This window comes from Pteropus medius, unplaced genomic scaffold (genome assembly GCF_902729225.1).
Source record: "Pteropus medius unplaced genomic scaffold, Ma_sr-lr_union100, whole genome shotgun sequence".
NCBI classification, from domain to species: Eukaryota; Metazoa; Chordata; class Mammalia; order Chiroptera; family Pteropodidae; genus Pteropus; species Pteropus medius.
Window position 1 is genome coordinate 5,247,876 of NW_024342471.1, and position 21,265 is coordinate 5,269,140.

General features: G+C 47.0%; 1 protein-coding gene across 5 annotated transcripts in view; it reads left to right on the forward strand.

Moving 5' to 3' along the window:
• ANGPT4 (angiopoietin 4) overlaps positions 1–15,583 on the forward strand; it is a 31,658-nt gene extending 16,075 nt beyond the window's left edge. Inside the window, exons 6-10 of one of the 5 annotated variants that reach the window (XM_039863951.1) lie at positions 1,268–1,369; positions 2,687–2,853; positions 3,419–3,457; positions 6,484–6,596; positions 8,030–8,160. In XM_039863951.1, the coding sequence (XP_039719885.1) occupies positions 1,268–1,369; positions 2,687–2,853; positions 3,419–3,457; positions 6,484–6,596; positions 8,030–8,040 (432 nt within the window). In that variant the 3' untranslated portion in view covers positions 8,041–8,160. Of the gene's footprint in view, positions 1–1,267; positions 1,370–2,686; positions 2,854–3,418; positions 3,458–6,483; positions 6,597–8,029; positions 8,161–8,877 lie in introns of those variants that run through there. The other 4 variants (XM_039863949.1, XM_039863952.1, XM_039863950.1 and 1 more) reach the window with 4 other exon arrangements.
• The last annotated feature ends 5,682 nt before the right edge of the window (positions 15,584–21,265 follow it).

Below are 21,265 nucleotides of genomic sequence, written 5' to 3' on the forward strand. Positions count from 1 at the left end.
TAAAGTACATTTAGTTTAAGTATTGAAATAAAAAAATGAGGATACCATTTTTAAAGTAAATATTCTCTGTTAAGTAAATTCAGCTATGGTAGAATTCAAGAAGGTTTGCTAATGGCTTAAATTTGGGAACACTGATAAAGAAGGAAGAGCTGGCCCAGGAGTCAGTAGATCTGGACTCAAACCTCAGCTTTACTCTAGACTCACGTGCCTTAAGTAAGTCCCTTCCCCTCTCTGGGCCTCAGTTTCCCTTCCTGCACCATCTCCTACCCTCTCAACAGATGCCACTGTCTTCTTTCACTGAGCAGGCCTTTACCATCTCAGAGCCTCTACTCCTACTGCTCCCACCACTAGAAATGCCATTCCCACTCATCTCTACCAGGCAGGCACATCATCGACCAAGGCACTGTTCCAATGCCACTTCCTCTGGGAAGCCTCCCAGGGTTTCCCAGTGGCTCTGTCTTGGGGGCTCTCCTTGTAGCTACCCATATATTCATAATCAGTCATCGGCTTACACCATCATAGCCTCTTCCAAATCGGCCCCAAAGGTTGATTTATCTCTGATTTGTCTCTGACTCTTCTCAGCCAGGGCCAGACCAAGTTTGTCCTCATTGAACATTGAATATGTAATGAACTAGCTGGAAAAATAATATGTGAACAAAGGTTAGCCTGAAAGATGTGATTGTGATGGTTATAAGCTCTTTGAGAGAAAGAACTCTGTTTTATCCTTATTAGTTTCCCCAGTGCCTCAAATAGAGTCTGGCACATATAAAACATTTGTCCACTAAATGGAATAGCATTTCCTGAGTTTACACTGTGTGCCAAGCACTTTACACCTAGAGTCATTTAACCCATACAGCAATCCTGCAGTAATAGCAAGTGGTAAGCCTAGATTTATTTAGTTCCTAGTATGTGCCAGGCTCTGTTCTTTAGAAGACTCATCTCATTTAATTCTCACAACAAACCCAGTTTGCAGATAAGAACGCAATGCATAAGGAGGTTAAGGTATTAACATCCCCATCTTATACATGATTTGAAATTGAAGGAATTGAAGGCAGAGAGGGCATCATTTGCCACCACTTTAGGAAAAAAAGATGACAATGAGTGGGGAATTTGAACCTAGATCTTTCGGATGCCCTTGACCACCAGGCTCACCTGTTATTCTGTGAGGTTCTGTCAGTCAGATCACACTTAGGATGGCACAGACCTGGCTCTGGTTGCTTCCAAGGGCTGCCAGCTCACCCCGCCCCCCTCCCACCAATTCCTTCAGGTTTTCTGTGACATGGAGGCCAATGGAGGCGGGTGGACTCTCATCCAGCGCCGTGAGAATGGCAGCGTAAATTTCCAGCGAAACTGGAAGGATTATAAAGAGGTAACATTGCTGCCCTGTGGAGGAGTTTTTCAGCCCTGAAACCTAGTCAGAAGGCAGGTCATGCACAGGAGACTAGTTTACCATCAATCCTTCCTAGAAAAAGATCAGCCCACCCAAACCAACCACTTTCAATTTGCCCAATGCATATTTACTTTAGGGACTCCATCCTCTAAAATTGAACCTTCCTTTTTACAAGTTCTGACCTATACTCTAAGATAAAAACTTAACTTTATTTTTGTTTTAATTTTTAGAAGATATCGTTTAAAATTTTCAAGAAACAGAAAATAAGTAATCTCCCCCATCAACCCCTGATGCATTGTTTAAATGAAATTCCTTGCATTTGCACACATATGTGGCTGCATCTGCAGCAGAGATTCTTCAATGTGGAGTTGCCGTCTCAAAGACCATGTTCATTCTACAAGATGAGAAATAGGGCCCTATTGTCTTCTTTTCCGTGTCTCCTTGCTGTCCATTTGATAAATATACTTAAAAATAAATACCAAATTAAGCTAGGAGTGTCCTTGAGCCAATTGGGTTTAAAAACAATCGTTAAAATAGCAAAGAGATGTAAGGTGCTCAGATGCTACACTAAAGAGAGCCAAATATTAACCATTAAGTTTATCAGCAGCTCAGCATGACTGAAATGGGTAGCGGGGCTTAGGTGTGACCCTGTCCTTGGTGCTGAATTATTGTTCTGGCCGCGGGCGTTGATAATCTTGTCAGCAGAAGACACCAGTGACTCTCAATGCTCTTAGCTTTACGTTTCTATGCTGCTGAAATTTTGCAGTGGTTTCCATGTCATTAAAGTTTCCTCTACCATTTATGCAACTGATTAAAATCTTTAATGTTAAAATTGAGATTTAACATACAAGCACTAAGTGCACAGATCTTAACTGTAAGACCCAGTTAATTTTTACATATGTATACACCCATCTGACCACTATTTAGAGCTAAATATAAGACACTTCCAGCACCGCAGGTGCCCTCCTTGTGCCCCTCCCGGTCAATACTTCACCAAGGAGGTCACTATTATGACTTCTATCAACACACATTAGTTTTGCCTATTCTTGAGCTTCATAGAAATGTAATTTAGTTATTGAAAAAGGCTTTTATAGTTGCAAAAGTCTTAGTCTTTTTGCTCTAGGAGATGGAGCTCCTCTCTCCCCAGCCTGCCCACTCTGTATTTTATGAACTTGATCATTAGGCAAAATGGTTTTGGATGAGTGGCCCCAGTCCCTGAACCACCCCAGCTCCTCCACCAGGGGCATGCCTCCCTCCTCGGCGTGCAGCCCACCCTCACTCTCCCCTCCGCCATAGGGCTTCGGTGACCCAGCTGGGGAGCACTGGCTGGGCAACGAGGTGGTACATCAGCTGACCAGCAGGGCGGCCTACTCTCTGCGTGTGGAGCTGCAAGACTGGGAAGGCAATGAGGCCTACGCCCAGTATGAGCATTTCCAGCTGGGCAGCGAGGGGCAGCTGTATAGGTGAGCTTGGGGCCCCAGCTGGTGGGTGGGCTGGGGTCCCTGGGCTAGTGGATACAGAGTCTGCACCAAGGGTCAGTCCCTGGGCGTCTCCTCTTTCTACCATCTGTCCACCATTTGGGCGCACGTCATGGGATCTGGAGGCAGCTGGTTAGCACTCAGCACCTCTTGGCCACTGGGTGGGGTGGAGAGAATGTTGCTGATGCTTCCATCCTGGGAAATAGGAAGGGGCCTTCCAAGGTCAATCCCCCCAAGGCAGTCATTTTACAGAAGCCCGGAAGGGGGTGGTGACTTCCTCAGCCTGTTCTATGCTGCAGGGTAAGGTAGAAAGGTCCCTGGGCTGGGAATCAGGAGACCTGGGCTCATTCTGTCTCTGCTTCAGCTAACTTTATGAACTTGGGTGAGTCAAGGCTCTGGCTTCTCTATACTTCTGCTTCTTAACAGCAAGATAAGCTTATAGATGAGCATGTTATAAAATTGGCAATGTCTCTCACCCTTCCCTCAGCCTGGCTCTTGGCTCTGTTTAAGAAAAGGAATTAGCATTTATTGAGCATTTATTGTGTTCCAGGCACAATACTCTATTTAATCCTCCCCACAACACTCTAAGGTAAGCATTGCTGTATCTGTTTCAGTGATGTGGAAAATGAGGCACTAAGCTTATGACTCATACCTAAAGTTACAAGTTAGGTAGAACCTGGATTTGAACTCAGGTCTGCCTGCTGCCAAAACTCATGGTGTTCCCACTACATGATGTTGCCTCTCTGAGAAACTCAGGGATCTTGAAGATAAGCCTGAGTCTTGGCTATCTTTGAATCAAGACAGAATTGAATTCACAGACTCACGTTCACATGATGCAAAGGACCTCACATGTCATCTGGTTCTTCCTATGACGCTAGAATCCCCTTCACAGCCACAGTCATCATCCAGCTGAGCTGGATTGCCTCCACTGATGAGGAGGTTACTTCCTCCCAAGGGATCTCTAATGACTCTCTGTCCCCTTATACTTTATTTCTAATTCTTTCTCTGAGAGCTTTTCAATGATATGCCCCCACCCCCTCTCTTATTATTAAATGCCCCTGGTTTCTCCAGCTAGATTTTTCTGATATTCCTTCTTTGGAACCCAGCCCTATCTGATAATATTCCTCCTTAAAGGTCCAGAGCTAAATGAAACATCCCCTGGGTCTGGGCTAGGCAAACCTGAGTCATCGTAGCCACAACACCCTGCTGACTCCTATTTAAACCACTGGCTACCAAAGTTCTGACTCCAACCCTATCTCTGAGAGTGACCCCAAGCAAGTTCTTCCATCTTCTCATTGTAAAATGGGTGCCCTATGTGTACCTACCCTATTCTGGGTGTGTTGACGCTTGAATGAGATACTGCGCATAGAGAATTAACACAGTGCTGGGCACCAAGTAAGTGTTCCGTAAATAATATAATCGCTGTCCCCAAGGCAGCCTTTCACGCCTATGACAGTTCCACTCTGTGTGAGTGGGAACCAGGCCCATTTTGTTCACTGCTATCTCCATCCCCAGTGTCTGGTACATGGTAAGTGCATAAGGGGGAAGCTGGGAGAGTCCCCCAAGTCTTTCCTACACACGTGGCAGTTAAGCCTGATCTCCCTGGCCCAATTTTTGAGCAGCAACTTCTATGGCCCTAAGTCCAGGATTCGCATTTTTCTTGGAGAAGAAATATTGGGAGAAGTATCTCATTACACTAAGAACACGGCCCTGGAGCCAGACCACCTGGGTTTGAATTTCTATCACTTATTGGCTTCATGACCTTAGATCTCTCTGTGCCTCTGTTTCCTCATCAGTAAAGTATAGCATTTATGTCATAATTGAGTACAAGGGTCAATTATAAACACTTATGAAATGTAGGGTGTACAAAGACACCCTACATTTCATAAGTGTTTATAAATGTTAGAGATGTACAAACAATATTTTCAGAGACAGAAATACAGTATTTTTGCATCTCTGTATATATCTCTGTTATCTGGGTCTAATTATGCAAATATATATGTGTGTCAAATTAAGAACCCTTTGCCCTGCTCTCCTATGTGCATTTGATGTGCTGCCACTGGCTTTTTATCTGAGCCATGGAAAGCTCCCTGCCCACAGATTCAGACCCCTAGGCCTAGGCCTTAAAGGGCCCAGATTTACTTGACCTTCTGCAGAGCCCTAAATACTAAAGACAATATACCGAACACTTGCCCTGTGCCAGACATGGGCTGGCACTGGTCATTTGGGGATGAATCAGACCTAGGCCCCACCTCCTCATAATTGTTCATAGTCCAATGTGTTGTGTGTGTATGGGGGTCAGCATGTCCACATGCAATCCCACACCTTTGAAGAGACAAAAGCTACCCAAAGAGAAAACATAGGAGCATAGAAATGCTTGTGCAATCAGAGAGGGCTCTCTGGAGGAGGTGAAACCTGTAATGTGTGGGCGTTCTCCAGACAAAGAGGATAGGAAGGACATCCTAGGAAGCAGGAATGTTCTGGAAAAAAAAGGCAGAGAGAGAATTGACATTCAGCTGGGCACAGATAACTGAAACTTGAGCAAGCCTCTTTCAAGGGCTGCTGGGATCATGAGGAAGAGTCCCCACTCATTCAGGAGAAGTGAGGTAGCTAGGAATGGAGATCCTGGAAAACACAGTGGGGCCTGGAAACTGTCAAAGGAAAGCCAGGGAAAAAGTGACAGAACACACCCTGGTCCCTGAACCATACAGGAGTTTGATGAGGTTGGGAGAATCCCCATAGAGAAGTCTAGAGGTGGCAATGGTGGGCAGTCAGCAGCTGGGGTAAGAGCGTCAGAGGTGGGAGGGGCACTCCTTATATTAGCCACAATAATGGGAGCCTCTGGAGCCCTACTAGGGTGCGTGCATAAGCCTGCAGAGGGAGTGGCCCACAGGCAGGGATGGGAGAGGCACAGTCAAGACACCAGGCACACACAGATACCAGGCATTTGCCTCCTAGAGGCTCCCACACACTCAATGCAAAATACACAGACACATGTGCCCATGTGGAGGGGCTCGGCACTCTCCTGGGGTACATGCAGAGCAAGAACTCACACAAGTGCATAGCTACACAAACAAGCACAGACACACACCCAGACATGCGTGCAAACCTCCCTCACAGGAGTCCTCACAGGATTCCTCACAGGCAAACATACACAATCCCAGGGACAAAAGCCAATTTCAGAGCACACCCTTGGACTCAAAATAGATATTCTAGCACAAACTCAAAAAACACATGTGCACACATAGGCAGGAAGATGGTATCCAAATGTCACACTACAGACACATGGACTCACACAGATCCACAGACACATGGAAGACACATCTTGTGTGTCTAACTTGGGGATCCCCAGAGACTCGTGTGTTTGTTTAGGTCCCCAAGCCTGAGCCATGAACATGTTCAAAATACATCTGAACAATCAGTCAAGTGGAGTTTCCTGGTTCATGACTTGGGGATCCCCCAGAGGTCACAGATCCCCATTCAGGCTCTCAAAGTGGAGAAGATGAGAGGCAGAGCCTGAGCTGAGGACTTGGGGACAGTAGAAGAGCCAGTGCCACTGAAGTGACCCCAGGAGACCAACTGCCTTTGTCTAATCCTGATTCTGTGCACCCCCAGACTGAAAGTGACCTCAAACCTCAGCCTGAGCCCAGAGCCCAGCCTCAAATTAATATCACTGAGCCCTCCAGGGGAGCCTTCAATGACGACAAGGAGAAGCTGGGACCATATAGGTAGGTGGGCTAGCCACCTTATCTCCAACACAGGGTACCCCTGGCCAGATGGGCCTCTTAGCAGGGCAGTTTGCAGGACCAGTCACGAGAGCTTGGAGGGCATGTTTAAGGGCACGGTTAAAGTTTTATAGCTGGCCACAGCCATTTGGACCTGAGGGCCATGCCCCTGCCTTGCCACAGACAGAACCCATCGGTGGGAGGTGCAGGGACCTAGCCAGGCCACATACCCAGGCCCCACATTCCCAAATGACTTTACTGAGAGCATCTCCCAAGTCCTGTCCTGGCAGAACCTGAGCTTCCCCAAGCTGCCCTGGCTGCATTTGGTATCTATGCCTCAACCCATAGGACCTTCATAATTGCTCCCGAACTGGCTCCCCACCTCAGCCACCAGTGCAGCTCCTCCCCTGCTACAAGCACTCAATACTCTCCAACCAGGCTCACCAGAAGCCTGTTCCAGCCACATGCCAAGGACTAGGAACACAGGGACAAATAACAAGCAGCACTACCTGTGCTGAGCATTTACCATATGCCAACACTGCACATGCAGAAGTCATCAAATCTAAATAGCCAAACCTAGTCATCACTGTTCATATACTATGGTTACCTTTTTAACAGAGGAAGAAACTGAGGCTGAGAAGTGAACCAGTCTCCCTAAGTTCACGCAGCTGACGAGTGGCAAAGCTGGGGTTTAACAATCTGGGTGGTCTGCTCCAAGAGCTCATGGTCACAGTCTCCTAACAGGCTTGGACGTGCCCACCAGGGCCTTACAACCTGGCAGAAAAATATCCACCCTCCCCTGCTAGCTACAGATATGTATGTCACAGGGCTGGGGGTCACCCGAACACAGATCCAAGTGGGCTGGGATGGTCAGGGAAGGCTTCCCGGAGGAGATAGGTGGATTTGAGGTGTGATGAGGCTGGGGTTGCAGATGGTCAGCTGGGGAGGAAAATGCACACAGCTCCCAAGTCAGACTCCCTGGGCTGGGATCTGGCTCTCACCCCTATTCATTCTGAGGCCTTGGGCATGCTCCTTTGGTTCTCGGGATCTCCGTTTCCTCATCCGTAAAATGGGAATAATTGGATGTTGTGAGGATTAGACAAGATGAGTTAATCCAAGTAAAGCTCTTTGAACAATGCCTCGCTCATAGTAGATGTTTTTAAAAATGTTAGCCATTGTCCTCACTGTTGTTATTATCACGATCATGCTCACTCTTCTGCAAGACAGGCTCAGCGAAATGAGGGAGACGTGGCACACAGTGGGTGCTTGGTCCCTGAGAGGGAGCAGACAGGGAGAGCAATCCAGGAGGGGAGATGGCCCAAGTACCCCAGGCTGGGGCTCCCCCTCCCAGAACAGCCAGAGCAGAGCCCCTTCCTCAACCAGCCCCAACCTGACTCTGGGCCTCTCTCCCATCACCACCTCCGGGTGGCCTCCAGGCTTTCTCTGAGTGGGTACAGCGGGTCGGCGGGGCACCAGAGCAGCCTGGTCCTCCAGGGCACCAACTTCAGCACCCGCGATGCAGACAACGACAACTGCCTCTGCAAATGTGCCCAGATGCTGTCCGCAGGTGGGTGCGGGGTGGGCTGAAGTCCCACCCACCCACAAGCAGGAGATTGAAGAGACCTCCTGAGACACAGAGACAGGAACAGATAGAGACAGAAATACTGGAGCTCACAGAGAGACAGAGCGATGGAGACCGAGAGCCACATGGGGACAGAAGTCCAAAAGGAGCAATGGAGAGGGAAATGCAGACCGGGGAAAGACAGAGTAACACAGTGTGTGAGAGAAAGAGAGACCCAGAAAGACAGAGACAGAGACCATCAGAAAGAAATGGGCACAGTTTCAGAGAGACACGCAAAGTGACCGACAAGCACAGAGACCGACAGAAAGAGAAAGAGACAACCCTGGGTGTGAGAGACTCCGAATGATGGAGCATTAGAAACCATGGAGAGAGGGAGATGGAGGTTTGTGAGGCAGCAGGAAAGAGGACAGTGACGGAGGGAGACAGGACGGAGGTGGGGAGAGGGTCAGGAGGTGGGGTGCCAAGGGCAGCCTGAGCCCAGTCCAACCCTCCAGAGGCCCCAGGCTGAGCAGACAGTCTAGGAGTCTCCCTCCCACCCGCTATGCCCATTCCTACCCCCCATGCCCACTCCTACTCAGCCCCATCTCCCGTGAGCTGGCTTCCTGGAGGAGGCAAAACCTGATTCATTTTTGGGGTAGTGCTCTGCCCTCACTCTACTGGTGGACCTCCAGCTCATTACAGCCTCCTCCTCCCCTCCTCCAGGGTGGTGGTTTGACGCCTGCGGCCTCTCAAACCTCAATGGCATCTACTACCCAGCTCGCCACCACGTGCGCAAGCTCAATGGCATCCGCTGGCACTACTTCCAGGGCCCCGGCTACTCGCTGCGTGCCACTCGCATGATGATGCGTCCCGTGGGCATCTAACAGCAGCCACGCCTGGAGCCTGGACCCACAGGAGGAGACAGGACTTGGTATTCCCTGGACAAACTGGACCCAAACGAAGGACACAGTGCCAGGGCCTGGTCCTGGACACCTGGGTCTCCTGAGCCAGCCCTCCTTGGCCCAAGAATTCCAAAGAGTCAGCTGCCTTCCTGTTCTCCTCAAGTTGTGAAATGGTGGGTGGGCTTTTGAGAGTTCCTGCCTCTGTAGTATTCCTCTTTCCTCTTTCTTCCAGTCTCCTGCTGCCCCCCTCCCCCCATCCCCGCCAACTTGAGGGTTACAACACCCTGAATGAGCTGAGAACAGACTGAACTTGGCTCCTCAAAGGAATACCTGGCTAATGGTGGAATTTCAGGCATGTGGGAAGGTATTTTCAGGCAGGAAACTGCTCAGATGGAGACCCAGATTCTGCCCCCAGGGTTGGTGGGAAGATCATCTCCTGTTCCAAGCTTTCTCAGCTTTTAGATGTCCTTGACCTTCTTGTTCAAGGCTGAAGGGGCTACATCCACCCAAAAATAGGAATCATTATTTCCATCCCACGCTGTCTACTGCTCCTAGGCCTCAGCTTCTGCAGCTCAGACATGGTCTCTTCAGGAGATCCAAGACAGATTTCTTGTCCACCAGTAGGTCCCAGAATGTGTTCCACAAAAAGTAACTCAGACTCCCCTCTCAAAGTACCTATGGTCAATTGAGAGAAGGAAGCACCAGGCTAAATCAATGAGAGCAGGCATTCTTAGCTGCAGGACTTGTCAGAGCCTTTAATGTGCTTTGTGACTGCCCATGAAGGGCTAAAGTGGGCAGCTTTCTCCAAATTTGCTTATTTGAAAACGGGGACTGTGGGTGCCCTTGGAAAAAGCTGGTCCTTAAGTGTCATGAGGAGGAGCCCCAGAGCCCCATCCCTCACCCCTAGCTGCACTCACCCTTTCTGGCTACAAAAGCCACAGTGAAGATCTCAAACAGCCTTTAAAAACGACTGGAAGGAAACTTTGGGTTAAAATAGATACACACCATCCCTGAAGAAAGTTCTAGAACTAAGTTACCTGTCCGTGCTATGGGCCAGTGTCCTCCAAGGCTCCTTCTGGCCCCAGGAAGCCAGGTTTTTGCCTGGGGCTGCCCTCAGCACTCCCTGTAAGCCCAACTCACCCTAGCTCAAGTACAGGGACTGCTGGGGACTGTCCATGCCTTGGGCAGGACACCAATCCCCATGTCCAGATCCTTCTAGGTCTAAGGAACCCCTAGCCCCTCCTCCTGCCCCACCCAACATGATGCTACAGCTGGGCTTCTGGGAGACAGAGTCTTTCTGAGTCTGAGAAAAATGGGCTCCTCATGAGCTTTCAGGAGACAGGGTCAAAGAAAGGCCACAGACACTTAGCTATCCACCCCCCATCACTGTGTCACGCTCCTCAGTCCCAGTGAGGCCACCACAGTCCTGTCATCAGCAACACCCAGGTCCAGCTAAGAACGAGCTGCCCAGGATGTGCCTCTGTCTTCAGAATGTTTTCTTCTGGATAAGGCTGGGGCAGTGGAAACGGGCATCTTCATCCCACCTTGCTCCACCCAGCCTCAGAGCCCCATTCTTAGTCTGTCCCCTGAGTAAGCCTAGAAGGGATTAACACAGATCTTCGGGAAACCAAAGGCTGTGGTTGCTAATGGTGGCATTGCAGGCAGGAGGGGGAAGTACTTAGGGACAGATTGCTGCCCAAAGGCTAACATAGCCTCACACTGCATTTGCTCAGCAGGCCTTTATTTAGCACCTACTGTGTGCAGTGTGGCACCATGGGCAGGGCTTGGAGTCAGACAAATCTGACTTGAACTTGAGGCCAGTGGCTCAGCCTCTCAAGCCTTCAATTGTCTTATCTGTGAAATGGAGATGACACTCCCACCTCACAAGGAGATGAGACCATGTATGTCTGCTTCTGAACAGAACCTGGCAAAAAGCAGGTGCCTAATAAATGTTAGTTCCCAAAGAGGTGAATGGGGTGGGAAATTGACCCCCAGTGCATGCCACTACTTCTCCTGGACCCAGGTAAGGTAAGCATTTATTATTGGACCCACAGCATTAATTTTTATGCTGCTGGAGAGGAGGAGGGCAAAGCTGTGAGCCCCAGGAGCAGATTCCTGGGTGGGGTTAAGGCCCAAATCTTTGTGTATACTTCAGTTCTCTAAAAAGGCCAAGAAGCTGATTTGGGTTACCCTAAGACACCTATTCTTAAATATTCACCCTTCCCTCTTACCTTCCTGCCTCCTCCATGCCAGGACTCTCCAGCACAAGGCATAGAAACCCTATCCTGAGGAATGGATTGGCTCACATACCAGGAAGTCTCGAAGTAAATTCAGGTGATCCAGGGGCTCAAATGATGTTCCTCTCCATCTCTCAGCCCTGCCATCCACTATGTTGACTTAATTCTCAATCATGTTCTCTTCTGACAAGATGGCGCCACCAGCCCCAGATCATTACTCCCAGCTCAACATCCCTAAGACAGAGAGCTCCCCAGTCCCGGTGATTCCAGCAAAGGCATGATTCTCTCCAGCTAGGACTGGTCCTATGTCCATCCCTGCACTTATCACTGTGATTCTGATTGACCAGATGTGGGTCGAATGATCATGCTTGGAACCAGGGGGTGTGGTCAGTCCCACCCGAGCCATGTGGAAGAGCAGTGGGAAACAGGCACTGTTTCAGGAAGCATCGATGCTGGGCAAGCAAGAATCGGTGATCGCTTTTTCTCCACCCATCTCTCTGACTTCCATCTTTTTTCCCTCCATCTCTAACCCTTTCCCAGCCTCCCTGCCCCCAAGGTCTGGCCCCATGCTCTAGCCCATCCCCAGGCTGCCCTAGACTATCAAGGATACAGCTGCTTTCTGCCCAGGAGATGTCAGACCCTGGTTCACAGTACTGCATCTATCCTAGAACAATGACACTGACTCATGATGACTGCAGGCAAGACCAGCCGTAGGGCTGTGAGCAGCACCAGGCCTTGTGGGATGCATGACTGGTGTGACTTGGCCCTGGCCAAGTCTCCTGGGGGCCACTGCTCATAGCAACTGGCTTCTGGGATACTTGTATTTGTAGGTTCCTATACAGAATCCTTGTCACCTCTCCCTACATCAGACCAGTGTTCTCTCCATTTTAATGATGAAGAAATTAGAGCTCAGAGAGGGAAAGAATTTTATCTAAGGAAGCACAGCAAAACACCACTTCCAGTGTACTTGCATCTGGAAGCTGTCTCCCTAGCCCAGAGCTTCTAGAGGCGTCTTGGGAATAATATCCCCTCCACCAATATCAAAGGCTGAAGGAAGTTTCTGGAAAGCTCTCCAAGACCTGTCTGTCTTTCCCACTGGCATCTGGTAGGTCCTGATAAAACCAGATAGACAAACATATTTTTCCAGAGATCTCTGCATGTTCCCAGCAAAAGCAATTTCCATGCCAAGGGAGAGAGTTCACTCCAGAGATGACAGTCATAGGCAAGGTAGAAGGTGGCCCTTTGCAGGGAGCAGGGGAGCAGCCAGCAAAAGCATGAATTGTCTTGGTGGCTGGGGGATTTGACCCTTTTTTCCAGATTTTCCTTCCTTTCAGTGTCTGTGTGAGAATTCACCTCCCATTTAAAGATGCTACAGAAAGTAGCATCATCTTTTGGTGGAGCAGGCCTTCGGAGCATGGTGTCTGGTCCAGGCCATGTTTAGCATCAATGGGTTACCTTCTTGTATTAGACTAATGTGGGAAAGTGCAGCTGATATTCTCGTTTTCTGAAAGCAGGGAAGTCCAAAGACCTTTCATGTACAACACATTCCTGCCCTACCAGATGAGACCACTCTGAGCCTTCCTTTCCGTGTCTGTACAATAAGGAGACTGGGATCTCGTTCACAGGGAAGTTGTGCAAGTTCAATGTGATAGTGGACATCCAAGCCTGACAGTCATTCATACACGCATTCATTTATTCAAATAACAAGTATGTATTGAGTACCAGCCTGGGCCAAGGCATGGCTGGGTGACAGGGAAGGAGCAGTGAACAAGATGCACATCCACAGTCCTGTACTCATAGAGCTTAACAGGCTAGAGGAAGAGACTGGCCCAAATCAATTTTTTTTAACAAATTAACAAATCAATATTTTGCAAATGAGGAAAATAAACAGGAAGTAGAGATAAGAGATTACGGAGGGTCTAACAGGGTGATTAGGGAAAGCCTCTCAGAAGTGATGCTTCAATTGAGGACAAATAAGGTGTGAAAGGAGCAGCCAGGAGAAGAGCTGAGGGAAGAGTAGGCCCACTAGAGGAACAGCAAGTGCAAAAGCCCTGAGGTAGTCATGAGGAGCTACAAGGAAAGCAGCGTGGCTAAGAGCAAGGGGAAACGTGGTGGGAGAATGCGCCCTCGAAGCACCCACATTAGGGATTGACTCCCCACAGTAAAGGCTGGATCTGGCCACCACGCTGCCTGAGTCCCTGTGGAGGTGGAACAAATTCCCGCTCCTCTCTAAACCTCCGTTTTTTAATCAGTAAAATGTAGGAGAGGGATCGCCTCTGTCTGAAAGTCATCCAGATCCTATTAGTGTATAACTCTGGGTCCAGGACTGTGTCATGTCCACTGCCCGAGCTGGGTGCCATCAGAGGAGTCAGACAAAGGAAGAATCTTGCCCTCAGGCTAAATGGGGAGTTCGGAGTGTCTCCTACACAAGGTCAGCCTGGGTTACTTGGATATTGACTGTATGCCTCCTCCAAGCTAGTTCAGCAGGCACCATCTCTGAATCCTAGTGGGTTCTATCATTACCCCATTTTACAAATGTGGAAACAGAGGCACAGAGAAGTAAAGTGCCTTGCCTAAGGTCACACAGTGACTTAGGGTACAAGCTAAGTTGCTATAGCTAAACAACCCCAAAACTCAGTGGGTTAAATATTTCTCTTCCATGTAAGTCTGGAGCTGAGCAGTCCACGGCTGATGGGTGGCTCTGCCATCCTCAACCACAGCTTCCCTTTCTGGGGCAAGAACAGCTTCCCTTTCTGGGGCAAGCTGTACCCAAATGTGCCATTTCCCAGCTGGCATAGAAGGAAACAAGGCACCCAGCGCTGCTTCCCTTCCAGCACCCTCCTCTCACCCTCACTTCACTTCACCTGGAAGATCCCAGCAGCCTCAAGATTCAGGTTTGCTCTCTCTGGACCTACAGTCAAGTTACTTGCCCTGCCTAAAGCCTTCAGTGGCTCCCCAGTATCCTGAGCATAAATCTAACACCCAGCTTGCAATCAGGGTTCTTCACCTAGCTCAGTCCTTCTCCAGCTCCTCCTCTGCTCCACGGGTTCTTAAACCAGAGTTCAGAGTCTTCAGGCCTGAAACATTCCTTCTGAAAAAAGGGTCCCAGATGGCCAGTTGTCCTGGAAGAATTGCCCATTTCTACTTGATCTTTATGTCCCTATGGCATGGAACACAGGGCCCAACATTTATTTACCCTTTGACACAGTAATCCTCATTTCTAGAAATCTGCCCTGAATATACATAATATACACAAAGTTATTCATCGCAGCTTCATCTGTATTAACAAAAGAAGGGGATCAAACCAAATAAATAAAGTATGGTACATTTATTTCTGCATATCAAACTACACAATCATAGTGGCAAAAAAAACAACCACCACGTATTTAATTTTGCTCATGGATTCTGTAGGTCAGGAACTGTGGGGATGGCTTGTCTCTACTCTATGAGAGCTGGGTCTCGGCTGGAAGACCCAGATGGATCAAGGTGTCTGGAAATTGGAGTGTGGTTGGAGGAAGGCTGGGAGAGGTGAGAATGGAATCATCTGGAGGTTTTATTTCTGTCACCTGGGCTGGGAGGACTCAAAGGTTGGGCTTGGGTAGGACTGTTGACTGGACCACCTACCCGTGCCCTCTCCATTTGGCTAGGGCTTCCTTGCACGACGTGGCAGCTGGGTTCTGAGAAGAAGCATCCTGACAGCAAGCGTCTCCAACAGGGCAGTAACATAATTTTCAGGGCTCAGGGCAAAATAAAAATGTGGGACCCCTTGTTCAAAAAGTACAGAAAATATGACAGTGGGGATACTAAAATACAAAACTTTTTCCCTTCTTCTAGTCTCTCTCGCGTGCGTGTCATGGTTTTTTATTTACTACTAAATGTTCTAAGTAAAGAAAAATTAAAAATTCAAATTATTTGCATGAATTTTACCACTCATTTTTATATTGTGCAATGATTGGCTTTAATTTCAAATGTAAGAGCGTTTGACTCATATGTGGAATCACTGAAATTACACCATTGGTATTTCTTAGCTCGTCCATGTGTGTGTATTTCATTCTTACAGGACAGTGGAAATGTTGCACCAAACTAACTGAATTGTTTTTATTTCACTTCCTCATATGCATACATTCTGCCACTTCCTGCTTACTGATGAGTAAGGAAGACTGAAAGGAAAGGAAGGGGAACAATGGGATGCACTATCTTTCCCTTTCTTTTTTCTGTGTCACCATTTTCGGTGTAAGTGGTTGACTAATACAAGGAAGTAACATGAATAATAAAGGATTTGGTAAGATTCCTTGGTTGTCTGTTTCTTAAAATGCAACTGCCTTTTTCTGTGATCAAAGGTCTTCTAATAGAAGTTTTTTGTTTGAACAAAAAGCATGGCCTCTTTGGGCTGTGCCCCAGCTTAATCACAGACATCACATTCTTCCCTTGTATTCACTTTGAGTGTCTCTGAATGTCCATGCATTGTGGATTCACCAGGATTCTATATTCATGGGGCATTATGAACACTATGTGATGCTCACATGCGTGATCCATTGTCCCATCAGACTTCACTTTCAGTACACAAGTTCAAAGATAAAATTAAGAACTTCAAAATACTGGTAGCAGATCATTATGACATGAAAGAAGCTCTTCTGAGCATGGGCCCGGCATACAAGGTAAGCATGTTAATGGAAGCCATGTAGCAGGCATTGCAAGCACATACACTAATAGGGTGGCAAGAAACTAGTAGGCATATATCCTCTTTATAGGCACATGCTCCATTGTCCTATTAGACTTCTCTTACAAAACACAAGTTCAAAGATAAAATCATTAAGAATTTCAAGACTTAGGAGAGTATTCAAATAAGTAAATGACCCTTCTGAGCATAGGGCACTATGCAGGTAAATAGGTTACATGCCCATGAAGCTGGTCCTAGTTCCAAGCCAAACAGACAGAAACCGCATGGCCTTTTATAACCTAGCATGGAAAATCACAGTATAGAAGCTTCACTTCCACCCTATTCTACTGAGTTCCAGCCCACAGAATTCATAGAGCCCCAGCCCAGACTTGGGAGGATGGAGGGAAGGGGGAAAGGAATAGTTGATAGACCCCTACCTGTTGATGGGAAGATGTCAAAGAATATGCAGCCTTTTAAAAACCACACACACACACACACACACACACACACACCATTTGGGTGGTAATGTGGCTATATAAAGGTCACATTTCCCAGACTTACTTGATATTAAGGTATGGTATGTGACCAGGTTCTAGGCAATGATGCGTAAAAAGAAATATCATGTCAGGAAAATGGGAAAGCTGACCAGACCAGGAGGTGGACCTCTTTGCCCTCCTCCTGTCTTTTACCTGAGGTACAGGTATGATCATTGAAGCACCAGCAGCTTGGACCATGAGATGAGCTTGAGGACTGAAGCCACGAACTGGGCTGGTGGGGCAGGACAATAAAAGGAGCCTGGGTTTCTTTTGATCATGGAGCTGCTACACCAGCCCTGGACCACCTCAAACAAGAGAGATGTAAACTTTTATCTTATTTAAGACACTGTTGTTCGGGACTGAAAATCTTAACTGATACACATTTTTCTCAGGGACTTGTGCAAGGACAAGAGATCCCAAGAAAGGTGTCCAGAATGCTGCCTGGTGCTAACTCTACTGGGATTCTTTTAAAAGAAAGGATTTTTAAAGCAAGAATTTTTTTAAATTACCATTCTGGCTCTGCACCTTGGCTGGTGTGATCTTCTCAGAACTCTAACCAGGTCATTCTCATGCTGACAATCCTTTCCAAGGCTGCCCACTGCCACTTGACTCCAGAGTAAACAGGAAAGCCCCAGGGGGCTGACCCTTCCCTATCTTTCCAGCTTCAGCTCACACCTTGCTTGGGACTGCTGCTGCCCTTTTGTTTTCCTGTAGAGAGCCTGAGCATGTGTACGGACAAAGAGAAAAGCAGGACCTAGAGATGAGGTCTGGAGGCCTGAATTGAGCTGCACCTGAAGCCAGATTCACTGTGGACTTTTCAGATCCTTGAATCAATAAAAGTTCTGTTTCGATCCAACAACTTTGAGTTAGGTTTCTGTCACCTGCGAGTTAAAGAAGCCCAAATAGAATGAGGGCATGGTTGTAAGGGGTTTCAGAAGTCATCAGAAGATGCCCAGGTGTCTGACGTGGTCTTTTCTAGGCTTAGCAATGGAGCCATGATGTGGTGACATGTACTGGACAACTATTCTCATCTTTTCCAAAAATCACAGATAAACAAGAGCTCCCAGAGCCCTGCCCTCCTCTAAATTATACAGGTGGAAATGTTTATGGGGTGATGAACATGTTTATTATCTTGACTGTGGTAATGGTTTTGCAGGTTATATGTAGGTTAAAACTTATCATATGGTTCATCTTAAATATGTGGTTTATCGCATATCAATTTTACTTCAATAAAGCTGTTTAAATAAAACAAAAAAGTTACTAAATTAGACAAATAATATACAAATCATCATTTTCTCTTCATGCCCAAATTTCCTCAGACATAGGTTCAACAAGACATAGAGTCTACCAATTGGAATTGAGGAAATACAATATTTTATTAAACCCTCACAACCCAGTGAGTAATTGTCCCTGTTCTTTAAATGAGAAATGAGATGAAGTGATTACTGTCACTTCCATTCTGCCCCTGCTCCTTATAAAGCACATCACAAACCCGTAATATATGATCTAGTGTGACACAGGTATGAGGACTAGCAAATACCCACAAATAATTCATGTGATGGATATGTATTTTATTATCGATATCGCTTAACCTTGGTGAAGAAAACAACAATTAACCAGACTTGGCATTTTGGAAGAATATATTAAGAGGCACACCTGGGGAGAAGGAGGGTATATTCAGGAAGAGGGGAGTTGCCATCAAAGGACTCTTCTGGGGCACTCCTGTCCCAGTGGCCATGTGGTAGGAAGAGCCTTTAGCTCGGTGGGTGACCCACATCCAAAGACTCTGGGGACTCACTCTCCTCAGGATATGGACCCCCAGGACCCTGTGTGGGAAGGGGCCAGACTTTTCTAGGCTCCTGTGGTAGTGCGATTTGTAATAAGAAATATATAGATATGGTCTTCATCCCCCTTTCTGGCCCAGAGCTCCCAAAATCCTTGGAATTTCCTAAGCAAAAGGAGCAATGAGAGCATCTTTTGTTGTATTTGGTCTTTTGTTATTAGTTCCTGAAAATGCTCAAGAGCCATAAAGGAGAAAGAAATGTCTTGTTATGCACCTGAGTTTATGTAAATAGGGGTGATTTTTTGGAAGCCCCAAAGGATGGTAACCAGTACTGGTAACCTGTGATTAAAGGACTGGAATTTCCAGCCTCACCTCATAACTTCCGGGGCAGGAAGACAGGTTGGAGGTTGAATCAATCATCAATAGACATTGAGTTCATCAATCATGCCCAGGCAATGAAGCCTCCATAAAACCCCAAATGGACAGGCTTTCGGAGAGAATCTGGATTGATGAACACGGGGAGATGAGGGAAGAGTGGTGCACTCAGAGAGAGCATGGACGCTCCACGCCCCTTCCCACACACCTTGCCCTGTGCGTCTCTCCATCTGGCTGTTCCTGCGTTGTACTCTTTTATCATAAACCAGCGACCTAGTATGTAAACTGTATTCCTGATTCTGTGAGCAGTTCCAGCACATAAATCAAATCTGAGAAGGGCGATCATGGGAACCTCCTACTTATAGCCGGTTGTCAGAAGTACAGGTGATGACCTGGACTTGAGACTGGTGTCTATAGTGAAGGGAACTCAGTCTTGTGGTACCTGACACTAACTCCGGTTAAATAGATTTCGAACTGAGTTCAATCATAGGACACCCAGCCGATGTCTGTGTTGCAGAACTGCTTAATGTGTGGCACACCCACATTGTGGCCTCAGAAGTGAAATGTGTACTGTTGTAGTGGGGTATTGAGAGTAGATGAGCTCCCAGAGTTTTTTATTGACAGTTCCCACCCCCCCATCTCTCACCTCCTAACCTCCCTACTCCCATAACACTCCCACCCACTACAGGCAGCCTGGCCCAGGGACTGTGCTATCAGATATTCTTCATTCACAAGTCCCCGGGGGAAGGGTGCAATTTGGGAACTGCATTCTCTATCCTCCAGATTCCCCTTCCTCTCAAGCTGTCCCAGGTCACACATCTAGCCTCAGGCCAGAGGCTGAGCCCTGAGGTTATGCTTGCCCTCCCACCACTCCTTATCCTGCTGCCCCCTCACCCCTGCCTGGCCTCTTCTTTCTCCCCAGCTGAGCCCTGAATCCCCAGTGCCCAAGGGATGTCAGGATGCAGTTAATTAAAGTGATCGAGGAAGTCAGACAGAGACCCACAGAGGACAAGGGCTGTGGTTCCCTTTCCTTCACATGTGCACCACACATACCCACACCCAGAAACAGAGATCCATGCATTCGTATGCCTCACACCTGCCTGGTGATATTCACATGCATATGCATAATACAGAGAAGCTGCTCACAGCAGCCCACAGGCCAAAAGACAGCTGACAGAGTTAAGGCACGACCATTCGATACCTAACTATACACTAACTACACACCCTTCTGTGCCTCATGTCCCTTCTGTAACAAGCTGGTATAAGAGCGGCTTATAGGGTCACTGGAGGACTCAATATTTGTTGTGCCATGCATCCCTTTGGCATCTAGGTAAGTTATGGGGCTCTTCTCAGAATGATATTTTTAAATGCTTGACATAAAATGCATTGGATTATGAGAGAAACAAATTATATTTAAAACATGGTCATCAAAATATTTTTAAAGAACACATTTGTGATACAGTAATACATATGCTTCTTTGTTAACACTGAAATAACGAGATCTAGTGGTGGATCTCATTAAGTACTGTAATTTCAAAGTAATGATGAGTGTTAATATATTGAGATATCTATAACCACTGATAGACTATGAAAGTAGCTATGATTTCTAATGGTGACAAAGTTCCAGGCACTGCTGATACCACAGTGGCTTGTGCCCTACGTTCATAACTGAAGGAAGTACTGAATTTAATTAATGGTGGGTGAAGATAAATTCCATCCAGGAACCCCAGTAAGACCCAGGTTAAGACTCCTTAAATTAATACATATAAAATGCTTAGAACAGTATCTGGCACATAGCAAGTTCTAGATAAATATTATGATTAATAGATCTTATTAGTAATATAATCTATTTATGTATAATTAAAACTATAACAATCTGATTAGGATCTTGTTACTATAATATGTAAATGAGAAAGAAAAACTTATGGGAGAAGAAAAGCACATAAAGATGCCTGCCCGATTTGAGACACATCGAGCTTGTTGCTCCAACTTGAGTAGTATCTTGAGATCTTTAAAAAGTGGAAGGAATCTTCCCAGACCTACCAGTGTTAACTTAAATTGAGAAAGAGAAAATCAGCCCTGTTGTACAGGAGTTGCCTGGATACTGAGCAGCTAGGCCTGGGTGTTGCTACCAATTGTCTGACACAGGTAATAGGCGATGTCCTGTTGAACATAAACAATTTCGTAGAACACCAATGTCAGACAAAACGCTCTGTGACTCATGAATCAAAACAAAAAAAAAGACCACTCTGTAATTGTGTCTGAATACAAAACAAGAATTTTTCAGGCCACAAAAATAACAAACACCTCCTGTCCTGGCTCATACAGTGACTGCTGCTTCTCTACCACTTACCAGCTTAGCCTTACTCTGGTCTGCCTTCTCTGTAGAGAAGATTTACCAAGATCCCAATCATATAATTACTTCCACTGCCTGACAGCATCCATTCTAGAGAAAAACCCCACTTCTGTGAACTCTCCTCAAAATCACCTAACACAAACCCAAATCCTATAAAAAGCCCTTTCTAACACCCTCTTACTGAGACACCCAGGTTTCCCCACGGCCTGCATTCCCTCACTGCAGTGAGTAATGAACCCAACTTCATTAACTACAGGTGTGG